Below are 19,006 nucleotides of genomic sequence, written 5' to 3'. Positions count from 1 at the left end.
AAGAAGGCGCATGTAGAAAAGCCACCAAAGAAACCAGTAAAGAAGGTTACCGAGGAATATGACCATAACTTACTAAAAGCCGGCTTAGCAGCTGCAAGCATTGGTCTGAGCTATTATATATGGCGATGAACAACCCCTACGTAGCTGGAGTAGATTGTGTCTATACGACTTATACAGGCGAGAAAAAATACACCCAGGCGTCTTGGGTTGATGTCGCCGGAATGTCTGTAGACTTGAACTACTCGGGAAAGAAGTTAATCCTTTGTAGTATTTGCATTGGCACGAGCAGTCACGCCAACGTGGGCTTCAGGTTCCTGGATGACAATGGCATACTGCAACCTATGAGAAATAAGACGAACAACAGGGAGCCTACGCATTTCTCCGTAGAGCCCAACCCCGGCAGCGCCGAAAACATCTCGGTTTGGACTTTCCACATGGTTGCTGATTGCCACGGGAAGGTAAAGCTGCAAATGAGAGTAGACGACACGGGCGTAGTAACGATAAATAGCATACATGACCAAAGAGATCGACCTTATAATCACGCTACCATTAGCACTCTTACGGTGCTTAGCCTTTAGAAGCAAATTTATTTGCTGAAATATATGAATCCACACGCGAAGGAAGATTGGTTTCTCCATTACCTGGAGGAAAAGGAGTACGTGGGCGACAAGTGGCAAGACGCCGGATTGTGGGTGGAGGTTGGAGGCCTAGGATTAATCATGTGCACTATTTGTATTTCGGCGGGGTACTCATGCAATGCCGGTTTTAGGATCGTTGATGAGAATAACCACCCATTACCGCCATACAGGGTAAAAAGTAATACCAGGCATCCAACTCATTTTTCGTCGGAGCCCGTTCCTCCGCAAACGGAAGACATGACTCCGGTAACTTTCCATATGATAGCTAATTGCCAATATGCGAAGCTTCAAGTTCGCCCCAGCGATGCCGGCCGCATACGAATAAATGCCGCCCCGACCGTTAACCCTTCGACGGATGCTATTTGGAATCATAAGCCCATTAGCACCATGAGCGTGCTGCCGCTAGTTCCGCATTATCAAGGCGGTGCGAATACTATCTTTACTTATCCCCAGTCGAGAACGCCTTGGGCGCCCGACGACGATAAGCCACCAGTAATACACGAGGATAAGATTAACCCTTCATCTTCTTCAGGAGTACCACTCCAATAGCTACTACGAGGATCCAAATGTTATTCCCCACGAACTTCAACAGTTCTCCGCCGGCCCTAAGCGCCAAGGAAACAACCGAACCCAGCAGCCCAGGAAGACCGGCTGCCATCTTTTTTCCCAAGTCCGTTAGTCCACTGCCTAATTTCTTTACGCCAGCGCCTGTAGCCTTAAGCGCGGACAAGATCACGCCTACTACGCTCGAAATAGCGACCGCAAATGCCAGCGGCACGCCATACTTCAAAAGGGCTCTTTTTATCTTTTCCTTGGTGGTAAGCCCCAGCTCCTTTTCCTTACCTTCTATTTGCGTTTGTAATTCCGCCAGTCTTTCCTGAAGGGTTTCTATTTCCTTTTGGGCTGCCTCCCTTTCTTCAGTGCTAGTTGGATCTTCGATTATTGCTCGCTGTCGATCTATTTCGTACTCCAAGTCTTCGACGGCCTGTTGAAGTTGTCGTATTTGTTCCTCCGCCACTGCCTTGTCCAGCATTACTTGCCTTTCTCTGTCAACAGACTCCATTAATTCTTGTCCTAAGCGCTGTAGTTCTACGTCTTTTCCCGCCGCTTCATTTACCGCAGTCTGTAACCTTTTTACCACACCGCTTTTTTCATCAAACAACTTAGTCAACCTAGCTCTAAAGTCTGCAATTTCAGCGGCATGACTCTCAGAGGTTAACCTACTTTGTTTCATGAAATCATCTTCCAATTCTTCTATTCTGCTTTGTAATGCTATGTTGTCCTCCTTAAAATCATCAAGTAGCTTAGTGATGCCCCCCTCATCTTTGGTTAGCATATCAAGTTGTCGCGTAAGGTCATCGATGGTTATATTATTTTCCTGTATTTCGTTATTAAGTGCTTCCCTTTCAGTCCTTATTTTCTCTAAGTATCTCATTAAGCCTCCAGTCGCGTCACTATCTTTTGGAAGTTCTTCAAGTTGTTTGCTTTTTTCCTCTTCGACGTTCTCTAATTGGTCGAGTCTTACCCGCTGCTCTTCTTGTACTTTAATTGCGGATCTGAGGGCATCTCTAGCGACAGGACTCAAAATAGCTTTACGGAAGGCCCTTTGAGCAGCTTCTGTTTCATTTTCTGTCGAAGTGCTTAGCATCGTCAAGTTGGGTGCTCCAAGCGCATTTGTGACTCCTTTTGGAAGCTGTTTGTTAAGCAGGCTGGAATTCCTTCTTTGATACAGGTTGTGCCATTTTTCCCTACCCGATTCTCTAACTTGAACCTGCCCTTTGTCTCCTATTTGGATGTCTAAGAGAGCCAGGTTTAGGTTTGGGTATCGCTCTCTTAGGTCCTCGATGAGGTCCGCCATTAAGTCCGACCGCACGCCAAGGGATTCCATTTCTAAGTACTCTGGAACGGGCGTGTGGGGGTTCTTAGACCTAAATTTATCTCTCAAGGAACGCATAGCATCGCGGGCCCTGACGTCATACTTGTTCAGCAATTTCTCAAAGAGACTTCGTCCGTCTACGTTGTCATTAGGAAGTAAAGACTCGTATTCTTCGTCATTAATATCGACTTGGCCTTCTTCGGTAAGGGGGTCAAAATCCGTTCCTTCTACTTCCATTATATATGATAAGCTCAAAGTTAAATCCCAACGCATTACCTAAGCAGGTTGGCGGACTGAAAGCAGAACGCACCTTTCACCGGGTCACATTCACGCCCAGCAGCGCTAAACCAGGGGAAACCTTGTACGTAGGCGTGCCCCGTCTAACAGATAACCTAGTATTGGTTCCTGGCACCTTGGCTTTGAGGTTTGACCTAGCGGTGCAGCCAGATACCGCAGACAAGCGCTATACCGTCAATAACGTGGGTAGGAACCTCGTTTCTAAGATGAGAATCAAGTTTGCCGGGGAATCCCTCTTGGACTTGAACAGGTACGATTTGTACACCACGTATAAGGATCTGTGGCTAACAGCCTTTGACCGTGCACAAAAGATAGAGCAGGGAATCGGAAGCGTTATCCTTCGTAAGCTTCGCAGCGATACTAACCCGGCGCCTACTGACTCCAGCGGAGCAACCGCAGTAGCAGACGCAACAAGGGTAGTAACTGCGTACGGTACCAAATACGTTATCCCTTTGGACTTTGAAGTGATTACGAACCATGGCGTGTATTACCCCAGACAGTTATCCGAGTTACAGTTTGAAGTAACCTTGGCGGACACTACGAACGTCATTGGAGGCATGGACAGCGCAATCAGTGGAGCCGTGGATCCTTATTCTATCACTAATCTAGAATTACAGTACGAAACCGTGTACAGCGAAGAGCTGGCCCGTAGCGCTGGCATGGAATACAGCTCCGGAAAGGCATTCTTATACGACCACGTAGTGATGTATAAGACGTTCAGCTTCTTGGATAAGACGGATGAGGTTATCAACCAAAGTATTAACCTCCCCCGAAGAAGTCTCACGGGGTTAATGTTGGTGTTTGCCAAACCCTACGAAGCCGGTAAGCGCGACTCCGAGGCCTTTCACAAGCCCAACATTACTAACGTCGGCGTGAATATCAACGGCGTTCCAAACAAGGTCTACTCCCAGGGGATAAAGCCCGCAGACGTGTACAGAGAGGCCATGCGCAAGTTTGGCGACCAAATATCCCCCGAGGAATTCTTTAAGGATAAGTATGCGTTATGGATTGACATGCGCACCATTAACGACGAAGACCTACATGGCCAGGGTTTACGTCTAGTAAATACGCAGGATGGCATAACATTGGAGATCAAGCGCACCAAGAACTCCTCCGCGGGCGACAGCGACAAGATAAACTGCTACATCTTCGTCGTCTCAGACGCGCAGCTAAGCGTAGAAATGAATCAGTTAAAGAGCGTTGCCTATTAAGGTTAAAATATTTCTTAGATATACTATGCTTCGCGTATTTGAAAACAACGACACCAAACTGCAATGCATAGTGCAAGGCGAAACTTTGTACTTTAAGGGAAAAGAGGTGGCAGCCGCATTAGGATATGAGAAAACGAGAAACGCAATCAGGGAGCACGTTTCTGAGAAATACCAGAAAAGGTCGAGTGAGTTAGGAAGGGCCCTAAAACAGGGCGCTTCTACTATGCACCCACATTCTGTGTTCATATCCGAACCCGGGTTGTATGAACTGATATTTAGCTCTAAGTTACCCCAAGCCGTTAAGTTTCGCGATTGGGTCTTCGAAGAAGTCCTACCCGCGCTAAGAAAAACAGGTAAGTATGAAAGGCGCTTTGACGGTCCAAACAAGTTGGTATTCAAAATAGAAAATGAATTTGACCTACATAAAAAGGTAGTGGACTACGTCCGCAAGTTTTACCCTCAAATGCTCATAGCCCCTGGTCTAGGTGAACTGCAGGATTCAAACGGCAAACGTATAAAGTGCTGGCAGAAAGGATATCAACGCGGTCAACCCGACTTAATGATTTTAAACGCGCATACACATTACTGTGGATTCTGCATAGAGCTAAAGACCCCAAAAGGCAACGGCAGGTTATCTGAGGATCAGCAACTACTCTTACGGAGGTATGAAGAAAACGGCTATAAGGTGCTCATAAGCAGCGACTACGATGTCATTTGCAGGGAGATCACTGCGTATGCTGAACACCTACGAATTCCCTGCAGGTGGTGTTGTAAGGTCTTTAAAACCTCGGAGACTTTGGCAACACACTTAAAGATATTTCATAGAATATATGGACAAGGATAAATTTAACGAGTTAAAGTTCATACAAACGCACTGGAGGGATTTGCAGGTGGGGGAGATTTACGAGATAAAGAATTACGTGGTCTTCGAGGATTTAGACCGCCTGCGCTTGGTCTTAAAGAATAAAAAAAGAACATACACCCTTTGGGCGCCCGATAGGATAAGGTACGCCATTGAAGGGCAGGACGTTACCCATGTTATGAGTCATGGTAAAAAGGATGGCAGGTGGGTATTTGACGTGGTTAATTGGGAGCCTGAGAGTCCTCTGCATTCGTAAGGACGTCTAATAGGGTCCGCTGCTCCGCGGAGCACCAATGGGATCCTTCAAGAAATACCTTGCCGCAATGAAGGCAGGTGTATTTTTTACGCTGTTTTTGGGTCGTAATGCAATCGGCTGGTAGTTCGCACGTAATACAGTCCATATATTGAAAGGGCGATTAGGAATCCTCCTAAGAAGGCTGCTGCGTAGGCTAGCATATACCTTTAAAAGGGGTTTTGATGATACTTAACAAACAACAAGAAAAATAAGAATGGGATTTGAGACTCTTTACGCAAACCCCATTCTAAAAGGGTCTCAGAATGTTGAGTATAAGGTTGTTATATTGTTAAGGACGTTTATTTGTCGAGGCAGTTGAAGATATGTTCCTCTTCTCTGATGCAACCACAACGATCGCACTCCTGCCTCCAATACTCCCTTTTAGTCCACGGAACGCCTTCGGCGCGTTCAAAAGAGGGGAAAGTACGGACTATCTTCTTATGGTAATCTATGCGATTCCTTAAGTAATCCTCTTTATGCGGGCAGCGACACATCAAATCCGCACATTGGTAGCAATCCACGCCTTCTAGGTCATACGCCCCAAAGAGAAATCGATAGTTGACTTCATGTGTTTTCCGATGCGTCTGTAAACGTTGACGACTGCTTAGTATCTTATTACAGAAACTACACTGTCTGCTTTGTTCACAGACGCCCCTTTTCAGGTGCTCGGAGGTGTTAGGGAATTCCTTATTACAGCCCTTACAAAGCCCACAAATGCGTTTGTCTTGATGTTGTCGCATCTTTTGAACGGTACTGAATTCTTTACCACAATCCTTACAAACTTTACTAATTGGTTTCTTTGTGCAAACGCCACGACGAACGTGGTATTGTAGTCTTTGCTTGGTGCTGAACACCTTTTTACACATTGAACAGTTCATTTATACTTAAGTGTACCTTAGCCACAATATAACGTATTTTTAACTTTATTGTTAACATTCTGCAGTGTCTTTTAAAACAGGTCTACGGGAGCATACAGCTGCGTTTAAAAGACACTTCATAATGTTAAAGATAAGGTTATCATATTGTTAAGGATGTCTGCATGCTGCTTTAAAAGACACCTCAGAATGTTAAGTATAAGGTTGTTAAATTGTTAAGGATGTTACTTCTAAGAAAAAAAGATGTCTTGGAATGTTAAAGATAAGGTTGTTATATTGTTAAAGATATACGTATGCTGCTTTAAAAGATGTCTTAGAATGTTAAAGATAAGGTTGTTATATTGTTAAGGATATACGTATGAGTCATTTAAAAGATGTCTTAGAATGTTAAAGATAAGGTTGTTAAATTGTTAAGTATGTCTGCACGTGCTGCTCTAAAAGACACTTCAGAATGTTAAAGATAAGGTTATCATATTGTTAAAGACTATCATCTTTTTTTTTTAAGAAAAGAAATATCCTTGTCCTTAGGTATATTTTCTTAAAAGAAGAAATAATAGTCCTTGACAATTTAACGACCTTATACTCGACATTCTGAAGTGTCTTTTAGAAGTAACATGCAAGACATCCTTAACAACCTTATAGTTAACTATAAGGTGTCTTTTAAATGACTCATACGTATATCTTTAACAATTTAACAACCATACACTTAACATTCTAAGACATCTTTTAAATGACTCATACGTATATCTTTAACAATATAACAACCTTATCTTTAACATTCTAAGACATCTTTTAAAGCAGCATACGTATATCTTTAACAATATAACAACCTTATCTTTAACATTCTAAGACATCTTTTTTTCTTAGAAGTAACATCCTTAACAATTTAACAACCTTATACTTAACATTCTGAGGTGTCTTTTAAACAGCTCTACAGCGGATATCGCATGAAGTCCTTAACGCTTTCTTTTACCCAACCGGCCATCGTCAACAAGGCACCAAACCTTTCCGCGCGCTTCAGGCTGCACATTTCATCATACAATTCCTGCACGCGCTCCCGCAGCCGATCGATCTCCTCCCTTTGCATTTCTATGGTGTCTCTTTTATCTTTTGCGTCGGCGGCAATCCTTCTTACTGCTTCCACTGGGTCCATCGTATATATAATGGATCCGAACCATATTCCCTGCAATGCCCTGATAGTAGGACCCACCGGCTGCGGAAAGACCCAATTCGTAGTGGAGCAGCTATTAGGACCCTTTAGATACCGTTTCGACTACATAGTGTTATTATGTCCCACCTACGTGAATAACCGCACCTGGGAAGGCATAGGAGTGAAAGATGACGACTTCTTTGTGGATATCTTAGACCCTAACGAGTTATCCAGCCATTTGAAGTTCTGGCATCGACAATTCCCTAAAGATACGCAGACACTCCTCATACTAGATGACATTGCCTGCGGGGACGACGTAAAAAGGCGCACTTCGGAGCTCGTTAAACTCGCCTTCAGCGGTAGGCATGACAATATCAGCGTTTGGTTGCTTTCCCAGCGGCTTACCAGTGTCTCTAAGCCTTTTAGGGAAAACATAGGCTCCCTGGTCGTATTTTATACTCCGAGCCGGAGTGACCTGGAAACCATCTTAAGCGACTACGGCGGTGAGATATCCAAGGAACAGTTACACGAATACATGCGGCATTTAAAAACGCACCAACATTCCAAGATGATCTTCTCTTTGAGGTTTCCGTATTCCATTAACATATATGGACATTGAGCAGTTGATAGATGAAGTCCCCACGCAGCTAGATGAAAGTAACCTTAAGGAACAACTCAACATCCTTGTGTCTTCGGGGAAGTGCAAAGAAATGATAGGCAAGGAACTTACCCATGAGCAGGTTAATAAGTTGTCAGAAGAGGAAGTCAAAAAGTTCCATAAGAGGTACGAGGCCGCCCTTGCAAGTAAGACCACGGACGCCGTAGCAGACTCCGCTATCCGACTTGCGACTAAATTGCTTGGACTTGCACTGCCCATAGACGACGTGGAGCAACTACGGAAGGACATAAGAGACGACTATGTCATATCCCAAGAACTTAAGATAACCTGCGGGTGGTTGTCTTTGAAGTGCGGCAAGTTAATGGCAGTCGCCTCTGTGGCTTTGCACGTAGCTCAGCACGTTGACTTGAAGGAACTTGCGGGCACCTTCGGAACATCTTGGAAGGACTTCAAGAAGGACAGAGAAGTCGAAAAGGTCTTCCAGGTGGCACTTGCTGAGGTACCTGATCAAGTCGCCTCAAGTACTTAGTCAAGTCGTTGTCAAGTACTTAGTCAAGTCGTCCTTAAGTCATTGTCAAGTACTTAGTCAAGTCGTCCTTAAGTCATTGTCAAGTACTTAGTCAAGTCATTGTCAAGTCGTCCTTAAGTCAAGTCTCAAGTACTTATCAAGTCCTTCAAGTCCTTAGATATAAATGAGTGAACCAGAGTCGAAGGCAGAGCAGCCCGAGCAAAAGATTACCAAGGCTAAATCTCCAGGCAGAGTTGCCGCGGGAAAGAAGCTCGCAGAGATGAATAAAAAGAACAAGGCAAAAAAGGAGGAAAAGGTAGAAGAAGAGGAATCTTTTTGGAATCCCGCTACGTCATTGGCGCGATAGGAATTGCTATAGCAGCAGGCAGCCTCTACTTACAATGGCGTGCTACGAAGCCAAAAGTAAAGTGGGAGGCCGCAACATATCGCGCACCCGTGCAGGAACCGGCTGTTAGAAAAAGTAAGATCCCTGAAATGGAGTAATAACCTTCTCGCTTTGTAATATAATGTCGACCGCGTTGTTGAAAACTGTTGAAGAAGCAGCTATCATTACTTCCATCGTTGCGGGTATTGGTTGGGTAGGTAAGAAAGTGCTCAAAGAAGACTTTACTGAAGACCCAAGCAAGAGCTTCGCTAATTTTGCAAAGATGACCGCTGCCGTAGGCGGGGCTATCATGCTAAAGGATTACCTACGTAAGGAAAAGTACCTGCCAACGACATAACTCGTGAAAATCCCTGTGATTTTCTAATATATAATGGCTAGCGTGGTCGCAGGTGGAGTTATTGCAGCTTTAGCATTCACTGGAGCTAATTATGGTGGTCAGTATTTGGATAGATTAGTTAGAGGCGACAAAAGCGGAGATTTAGCCGCTGAGAGGAAGAGACACGACTTAGCGCTGGAGAAATATCAGCGAGACGTGGCGGCTTGGAATGAAAAAAGACAAGCTTACAGGGATTGGTTGGATAAGAACTACCAAGACAAGATGCAGGCAGACAAGAACTTCGAAAACACAGACTACGCCTTTAGACTTTATGCGCAAGCACACCCCGACTTTAGGTTAAGAAAGCCTCAGTTCAAGAATTACTACCAGCCTTCTAAGAAACAAAAAGACAACGAGCTGGTCTTCGTAGGAGTCGCAGGGCTGGCGGGAGGCGTAGCCTTGGCGTATCTAATATAATGATCGTCTTTTTGGAAAGCGACAAGAATAACTTTACCACTTATCTGAATCCTCCCATCCGCGCGGAAAGGGTCCGGCTGGTTAGTTGCTCTTTGTACAATTCTTGGTATAATTTAATTAATGGCTTTGTCGTCGTGACTTCCGGCACCAAACCAAAGTTACCAGATTCCCATTACACCCCTATAACACTGGCTAAGGAGCTAGCAAAGCATGGATATACTCTTACCACAGGATTACCCCATGAAATGAAATTCAAGAAAAATAGTGGAAGCGCTAATTTAAAGGGCAGTTCATTGGTAGAACTGCTGGGCCTTACTAGTACCACGATAAATAGCGGCAGTACATATGATGTAAAATGGAAAGTCGCATCCTCTTACGAAGTCTATTGCGATTTAGTCCATAGTTACAACAATGGAGAAAAGTCTTCTCTTATGTCCAAGTTTCCACCTAAGGGTAATCCATTTGACCTGGTAGAATACATTCCCATTTCTTTGAGCTATGACTTGTCTAATTTGGTAGAAAGCATAAACGTCACCATTAAAGTGGACGGAAAGACGGTGGATTTTAACGGACGCAATATCAATCTCGTCCTGGAATTCATATAATGGGCCGCGTAGAGGACAAACTCAAAAGGATTTACTATGGGCCTGAAGGCTATTGGAAAGGAGCGTCGGCTATTAAGAAACTCGCGACCGCGGCCAGGGTATCAGAAGAAACGGCTAAGAACTGGTTAAGAAAACAAACCATCTGGCAGATTTATCTTCCCGTTCCGAAGTACATTCCCAGACCCAGCTTTACCGTAAATACCCCCAATGAAGTTCATCAGGCGGACTTGCTTTTCTTGCCGCACGACAAGGTAAGAAGAAAGACCTATAGGTACGCTTTGACCGTAGTTGATATCGCAAGCAGATATAAGGACGCCGAACCCATAACCAGCAAGGATTCTGCAGAAGTCGCAGAAGCCCTAGGTAGGATTTATAAGCGCGTCTTGAAATGGCCTAAGCTGCTGCAAGTGGATGCGGGGACGGAGTTCATGGGCGTGGTTACCAAAACCCTGAAAGACCACGACACTAAAATTAGAAGAGCCGAGGCAGAGTACCACAGGGGTCAGAGCATTGTTGAAAGATTTAATAAGACCCTAGCTGAGCGTCTCTTTGGGTACCAGTATTGGAAAGAGCTGGAAGATCCCTCCAAACGCAACAGGGAATGGACTCAAAGGCTCCCCCAGGTCATCGCGGCTTTGAACAACGAGGCGGCCAGGGCTACGGGGATGAAACCCAGGGATGCCATAAAAAAGAAACACGTGGAACACAAGTCCTATGTCAGAAGTTCGAGGGCGGTCGGACTGAAGGAAAAAAAGCTACCCCGCAACATAGTGGTCAGATACCTCTATCAGCCGGGGGAACTCGAAGGTGGCAGTAAGAGAGCCACGGATCCTAACTGGTCTTTGGAAACGTATGAGATTTCGAAGTCCGTCACCAAGGAAGGGCAACCCGTGTTGTATTACCTAAATGGCCCAAGTCGTGGATTTGTCATGGAAGAGCTGCTCATAGTCCCCAAAGACTCAGAGTAGTGCTGCTCCGCGCGCCCGATTACACTCTAGGCATGTCAGTCTTACGTTGCCTCTGCAATGCCCGCGTTTATTATTTATGCGATCCACGGAGAACTGCTGATCGTCATTTGGGTCAAACCTCCATAGTAGAGGTATGTTACACTTGGCACACCGTGCCCCTTTCTTATAGACGTCGTCCGCGCATAGGTCGAACGTCATATTTTTTTCTTCGTCGTGTCTTTTGTAGCGAAGGAGTTTCTTGGCGATATTCTCCTTAGCTACGTCCTCTGGCGTCTTATCGTAACGCAATTGCGGACCCCAGGCTCTCTTTAACTGTTTGGCATACTCCACACGGCTTACGGCAGTGTAAATAAGGTTGCTCCAACACAGCCGCTGGTCTATGATCCATAAGGTTTCTTTTATGGTAAGCCCTTGCGCGCTGTGGACTGTCATGCAATAGCCCAAGCGCCAGTCTGGATGGGAGGTTATTTTTTCCACCTTTTCTATGGGTACCCAGGCTTTGTCATGCGTTACTGCGTTCTGCAGTTGGATGTCGGTACCAGGTACCCAGACGTCGCGGCGCTGCATGCGGGTATCGTGGGGTTTGTAGCAAACAGGTACGGGATGCGTAGGGAAGCGCTCTCGGTGTATATTTAGCAAATCCTTTTGTATGCGGGCCTGTGCTGCGCGTTTGCTGCTTAGCACTAGATCCTTTGGATGCCATGTGTAAAGGAAGTCCTCGTAGGACTTCGCTCGTACGCGTTTGCGCAGTGTTTTGCATTGCTCGGCGTCACTGAGGCCCCTCAATTCCGCTTTCAGGTTTCTTATTTGATCCTTGCTGCGGTAGTCGGTGTTAATTTCCTCCGCATGGTCTACCATTCCTTTTAACCATTCGTGGGGCATTTCTCCGGCTATTGGAGGAGGTTGGCATGGATCCCCAGCAAATATCACCTGGCATTTCCCTTTTAGGAAGTCTACGAACTCCTGCAGTATTTCCAAGGGAACGGTGCAAATCTCGTCCCAAAGTATCACCGGAGGTATGTCATGGATGGCTTCAGGTACCCACTTTTGGCCATTCCAACGAAAGAAGCTGTGGTAGGTCTGCGCGTCGTAACCCATCTCCGTTAATTCTCTTTCCAGACGGTGCGTTGGCGTTAACACCTTTATCTTTGGAAAGAGTTCCAAAACCCTGGTAGTTTTACCACTGCCTCCCGTTCCGTAAAGGTAAGAGAAGCGTTGGTAGGAAATGGGGTCCGTAACTAACGGTAATGGCTCTTCTGTGGGGGTAATGGCGCCTTTTGTGTGTCCACCATGATATTCCACACGTTCTCTCCAGGCTTTTATCTCTTCGTCTTTAACGCGCCATTGACCACTTTCCGCTAACTCGTCTTCGGTGTAGAACTCCTGCATCTTTTCTAACACTTCGGGCTTTACGTACAGGGAATCCGTGGCTACACGTGGTATGTCCTCTTTGTCGAACCGTAGCAGCATCGCAAGAAGGTTAATGTGCGCATATGCTAACATACTGGCGCGTAAATGGTAATATTGCGGTCTGTGATCTTGGTAGTAACACAGTGCATTCCACTTATGTTCTTTTTGACCTTCTACGAAGTAGTTCCACTTTTCCACAGATACCATCGATCCATCATCATGTGCGCGCTTTACGAGGAAGCTTAACTCTCCTTCGTCCGTTATTAAGCGTCGCTGCATATGTTTTTCGCCTTCTTTTGCGCCCTGAGTGAACTTTCCTATGACGACCCGCGCGGTGGGGTTATGCTCAGGTAACCATTTTGTGAAGGAGGAGTGACACAATATGGCTTCGTGGGCGGTGTACGTCATAAGTTTATGCTCTTCAAAGAACTTTAACAACGGCACGGGAATCCATTCCTTCTCCTGTAAATGTTTACCATACCACGCGTAAATTATGGGGTGTAAGCCCTTTGCTAACTTCCATGAGGTTAATCTTACAATCCCCGTAGCTGGGGCGTCATAGCTGCCGTCTAAGGACACACGAAAGAACTGTGAGTCTGGATGTCCGTAGCGGTCATAATACTCCTTACAATCCCCCAATCCTTTAAAACTTGCGGGGTAACAGTGTTTCATGTCTAAGGAGACGTATTCGTTTTCGTCATACTCCATGTTCCACAGACCTCCATGACCATGCTCTACACAGGCTTTGGCTATGTCGGCGAATTCCTTAGGCGTGGACTTCCATCCGTTCCTCTTCTTTGCGGCTAAGAAGTCCAAACTACGAGAGCTAAGGACCTCGTCTGAGAAGTCTTCCCCTAAGGTTTCACAGGCACTTTGAATGCGTTGGTGTTCAATTTCGGGGCGGTAAAGAGTACCATCCTGCGTCATAAACTGACTTCCTTCCGAATCCATCAACCAAACGGAGTTTTCGTGGACTAATTCTACCAACGGAGAAGCTTTATAGACCTTAGTTTCCTTCTTTTTGGGGAACCTAAGTTCTCGCCAAGCGTGTCCATTGTGTTGGTAAATGATTATGGGGGCACCTCTACCTCCGTATTTGTGCGTACCTGGGTAAATGAACCCGTCAGTGATATCTTTTACGTGTATGCGGCGTTCTAAGGCAGTCTCTAACTTCTTGATGTTGTCTATGGTGGCTCCGGCCTTATGTGTGTCTTTTTCCCATTTCCTGATGGCTTCTCTTCTCTTTAAAGTTAACTTACCACCACGGGTGGAGTCCTCAAAGAACTCTCTTACTAACTTCGCAACACAGTTACCTGGATGTCGCATTGGTTTGAGCTTCTTAACGTCGGGCTTCTTAATCTCGTACGCACCGTAAATGACCACAGTAACTGGGTAAGCGACCTCGTAAAACATCATGTCAATGCCTACTAACGCTCCCGGGCGCGTATTTTCACTTAAGACAAACAGGTTTTGCTTACCTGACGCCCGAATAGGATTACGGCCCTTTTCGATTATCCACTCGCCGTCTAAATACTTTATAAACGTCAACTCCAAACGGTAGTTACCTTCGGGCATCATGTCGATAATTCTTTCTGCTCTTTCTTCGTTCATCGTCTCATCTGTATCTCCCTCCATAAATGTTGTGAAGGCAAAGTCGGCGTCCAGGCGATCCAACACCTGAGTTCTTAGCTTACGCACAGTTTTGTTTCGTATGCTCTTGATGGCGTCCATCTATATCTAAGGAATATTTTAACCTCCGTTTGCAGTACCCAACAGAGCAGCAGTAAGGGACTTTTCGCGCTGCCACCCGATCGCGCAAGACCCCCTGCAGGGCCTCGTCACTGCTCCAAAAACCCCACCCCCCCCTGGTGTTTTTCGATTTGTGATTTTTGGCAATGCCGGCGATTCGCGAGTCCCCCTTACTGCTGCTTGTTCTCTATATGGAAGACCTCGTGGAAGTATCGTGTTAGTAGACCAAGGTTCTTCCCTAGGTAATTTAGGAATACGGTCAATGCATTGACGGCACACGTGTGAACTCCGGGGTGAACTCGCTTGTCGTACTTTAAATTATAGTATTTGCACTTCTAAAATAGGGTTGAATTTTTGTTTCCCATTTAAAAGAAAAACTTCATAATCTTTTGCGATGAATCGATGGCACAAATTACAAACTTTTGGCGTTATTTTGGGAAGGGGAAAGGTCATTCTACTTGAAAATTATCAAGGAAAACACGGCACTCGCTCGTGTTACGATTTTACATTAAGCATCCGGTGAGGATCACATCCGGTTTGATAGTGTTATCCAATGGAAGTTCACGTTAGAATGAGCATGCCTAACAGCCCATTAGAATCTATTATATATAATCGCGCAATTTGCGGGGGGTCCAGAACAAGCTTTCTGGCGATGTTTCGCAGACGGTATTTACGAAGAAAATTCCGGATGTGACGCAGGCTATATGTTGGGTGCCTTGATGAATTCTATCGACTGGTGCAAGTCGCTTTGAAAGTTTAGGTCAAGTTTTTGAGAAAATAAGCGGTAAACGATTTCTATGATGTCATCATTACGTCATAATGAAAAAGGCAGCTTTAAACTAATTTATCATTTTTGAAACCTTTAATCCTTTCCTGACATTGTGTAAAAAGTGCTTGCAGATTCAGTCATTTAAGACGAAGTTATAGCCGTTCCAATGCGGCTAGGTGTGCCAGACTAAAACTACACAGAGCCTCCTTAAGTTAAATAGAATATTTGCATAACGACCCCTTCAATGCCATTGTGTTTATTCAGATATTCTGCCAAACCTGTCCTGAAGTTTACCTTGTCAGTGGAAGGTCTGAGAGCGATGTCTGTTGACCGATATTGAATTAATTATTTCTAGCTTCTAGCGGGGTGAGCTCTTTAGGTACACCTTATGACTTTAAAAAGATGTATTCTCCAAAGTTTTGATAGGAAGGGGAGAAAAGATTTCACTACAATCCGTAGATAAAGCTCTGGTCTATTGATGTAGGAAGTTTGAAGAAAAAACTTGGAACCGTTTGGAACTGGAATGGTTGTTTCTACAAAGCCAAAAACTAAAAATAGCAATGTTTGATTTTCAGCCGTAATAGTCTAAACACTTAAAACGTACATTTAAAAATAAAATATATACTGTTAGAATCTAGGATAATCAAAGCACATCATATAAAAAATCCATGTCTTCGATTACTCGTTTTATGTGTTTAGCATTTGCTTTCTGAAATGAATATAGTAGTCCTTTAACCTTGTTTTCTCTGAAGAGGAAACTGACTCGTAGTGTTCAGTATTGGCCCGGTTATCACCAGAATCGATCACTGAATCAATAATTTGGTAACAACATCAATTTCTTTGAATACGAATGGTTGTTAAGTAATATATTTTTATTACGTAGTGCCAGCACTTCGTCGGCCGCCTTGCATTTTCTATTTGTACGGGACTCGAAATTCTTCGTAGAATTTCTTTGAAATACCTTATTTATACCTTTTGTCTTTGCCTTCGTTTAGATGAGTTAAGCGATTCCCTTAAGCGCTGTCACTTCGATTTGGCAACTGGTAATCCTAGGTCAAACAAATTTCCTTTTTGGATGTCCAAAAACTGCTGGCAGAATATTTTTCATGTGGAATCTATAAATTAATGTCTACTAACTCGGTCAACCCGTCATTAATCTTAGTTTTTGCCCTGTGATTGACTGGCTTTTGGTAAGTTTTTAAAAAAGTGCTTGATTTTGAAATTACAGATATTGTGTATTGTGTTTTTAAAAAAGTGCTTGATTTTGATATTACAGATATTGTTATTATTAATTATTATTATTAATTGTTATTTGTTTGTAAAGCGCTTTTGGACATTTTAGGAAAGGGCGCTATATAAATAAAATATTATACATTATATTTATATTATAAGCAGAAATTACTGAAACGGCTGCGAATAAAATGCAAAGTGGTGAATTCAATGGTGAATTCAATGGAGAATTGCCACGTGGCAAGATGGCGGATGAATTAACCCTGAAATGTCTCTTGGTTATTCTGTGCATTCTAACTCTTTGCACTAAAAATTTCAACTCAAATATCGAAAGGAACCTTCACTGTCACTCTCACTCGGCAAAAAGGAAATTCTTTGCCCATCCAATACAATATACTTCAAATGGAACGTCCACTTTCAACTTAAGTCACACGAAGTATCGTTGCCGCATCGCTGGCGACATCTACCCGAACCCTGGACAGCAACAACGATATTCCAACTATCAAACTTCCAAGTAAAGGTCTTAGGATCGGTCAATGGAATATAAACAGGCTAACTGATAAAAAAATTGAGCAAATTAAGCTTTTGCTTACTACGTATCCTCAAGTCGACATCTTATTCCTCACCGAAACATTCTTGGAACCGAAATATCCTGATTGTATTTATACAATTCCTGGATTCCATCTATTTCGAAAGGATAGGCGTGGAGCTAAACGAGGAGGAATTATTGCTTACGTATCGCAAAATCAAAATGTGATACGAATTACAAACTTAGAAGAAGATGAACTCGAGATTGTGTGGCTTAATGTAAATTCATTTAATTCAAACAGATCTATTTTATGCGGAGCAGTTTACATGAAACATGAAACATAGTAACACTTACCGTTAAAAGGGAAGCCGAGTTGACAACAGAGCAGCAAGAGAAATACTACAGCTTTGGCAATGCATTTTTGCGATGTTCGAAACATATTTTCCTGAAATAAATTTAAAAGAACGACGCCAGCAGAAAAAAAAAACGTTCAGGGTAGTTACTAAAACCCGGAACGACCCACAACGATCCAAAAAGAGCCACAACGATCCAAAAAGAGCAACACCATCGCCAACTATTCCGGCCATGCGCCGCTCGTAAGTCAGCGGATATCATGTATAAAATAGAAACCACAGGAAGCCCAAGCTCTCTCAGGCCCAGACTTAGAGAAACAAAACATTTTGCTATTTTGCTATGTTTGGTAAAATTCAAATGCTTTAATGTTATATATTGTTCTTCTACCCCGGCAAGTGGATGTGCTAACATCGATTCTTAGTTAAATTCGTTAAATTCATTTTAGATAGCAGACCATTAAGCAATCTATGATGCTTGAAAGTTTTCCTATGACTGAATATATTTTACAGTGCGACTACTCCAACCAAAGCCACCTCGACAAATTTTCCACAAATTAGCCAATCAAAAGTAGGAATCTGAACCATAGAGTTGCTACAAATCGGACAAATATCCATGGGTTTACACGGCGGAGAAGACTGCCGGCACCTTCGTTGTGAAATATAAACGTGCTGTCGCATAGCAACATAGTGATAAGATCTAACAGTGTCAGCCTGATGATAACTTTGTCTGGAAGAAACAAACTGTAATCATAAAGACTGTGTTTTATACGGTCTCTAATTTGCATTCCTGTCGTATTTGAAGTCGTACATTACTATTTTTCTATATCTTTGGTGACACAAATCACTAATTTGCGAAGAAAATATATTACAAGCTCTTCTTCATCATTTAGTTTTACCAACCGGAACAACGGAAGAATATTTAAATTCAAAATTTGCTGCTAATCTATTGTCTAAATACTCAAACACTATTGGATAATTTGTGGAAAATTTGTCGAGGTGGCTTTGGTTGTAGTCGCACTGTAAAAGGTAAGATCGAAACCTGAACTACTTACATTAATTAGGTCGTTGTGATCGAGGCTTGATTGGATAATGTCGGCGCGCTACTTTTCAACTTCGAAGCACAATTACGCGGACGCGAACAAATCATTAGAAAATAAAACTTTTCCAGGTTTTAAGAGAAGGATAGAATTTTCGAATGAACAAGTTTTAACGAAAATCGCTATGAGCCGTATTTTGCACTGAGCTAATGTATTATAATATAATATATAATTATAATAATGTATTATTATATCATTTAAAATGACAACGTTTCCAACCATTATATTCTTGTATGACGTTGGATGTTTTTCAAAACGAACAAATCTGACCCTAAAAGGTACGGAGTCAGCCGGGAGTCAGCCGGGAGTCAGCCGGAGACCCTAAAAGGTACGCGAGGTCTCATTTTCGACCCAAAAAGGTCTGTCGAGCCCCCCTACCCACTTTTCAAAAGAGTCCCCCCCCCCCCCCCCCCCGGTGTGGCTGGTTTTGGGTCGTTGTGTAGCAGGTTTTGGGTCTTTGTTGCTCGGTGTTGGTCGTTGTGTGGCTGGTTGTGGGTCGTTCGTGGGTCGTTGTGGGTCGTTCCGGGTCTTATTAACTACCATTCAGACTTCGGCTTTCCAATAATTCGCTATTGAGATTGAGCCTTCGTTCTTTGGAGTCAGCGAATTCCGCCAGGCGCCTCAGCCGTAAAACTTCTCTTTATTCTTCGTTTCTTTGAGCTTGATCTATTATTACCGGGTTACCTGTGATAAACCGGTCATAAAATACCTGACTTTGAAATTTTCCCTGAAATTGCGCAATAGTACCCGGAGTCTTCGGGATCAT

General features: G+C 43.8%; 1 protein-coding gene across 2 annotated transcripts in view; it reads right to left on the bottom strand.

The window, feature by feature from the left end:
* LOC116294350 (uncharacterized) overlaps window positions 1-17,372 on the bottom strand; it is a 29,186-nt gene extending 11,814 nt beyond the window's left edge. The window contains exon 1 of one of the 2 annotated variants that reach the window (XM_089024109.1): window positions 17,145-17,372. In XM_089024109.1, coding sequence (XP_088880235.1) covers window positions 17,145-17,229 — 85 coding nt within the window. In that variant the 5' untranslated portion in view covers window positions 17,230-17,372. The remainder of the gene's footprint in view (window positions 1-17,144) is intronic. The other variant, XM_089024111.1, reaches the window with a different exon arrangement.
* Window positions 17,373-19,006: the final 1,634 nt, after the last annotated feature.

The sequence above is a fragment of the Actinia tenebrosa genome, unplaced genomic scaffold (assembly GCF_029948245.1).
Source record: "Actinia tenebrosa isolate PJP-AT-01 unplaced genomic scaffold, QUT_ActTen_1.0 PGA_scaffold8__29_contigs__length_14323225, whole genome shotgun sequence".
Classification (NCBI taxonomy): domain Eukaryota; kingdom Metazoa; phylum Cnidaria; class Anthozoa; order Actiniaria; family Actiniidae; genus Actinia; species Actinia tenebrosa.
The sequence above is the reverse complement of the archived record's forward strand: the minus strand, read 5'-3'. Positions and strand labels throughout refer to the sequence as shown.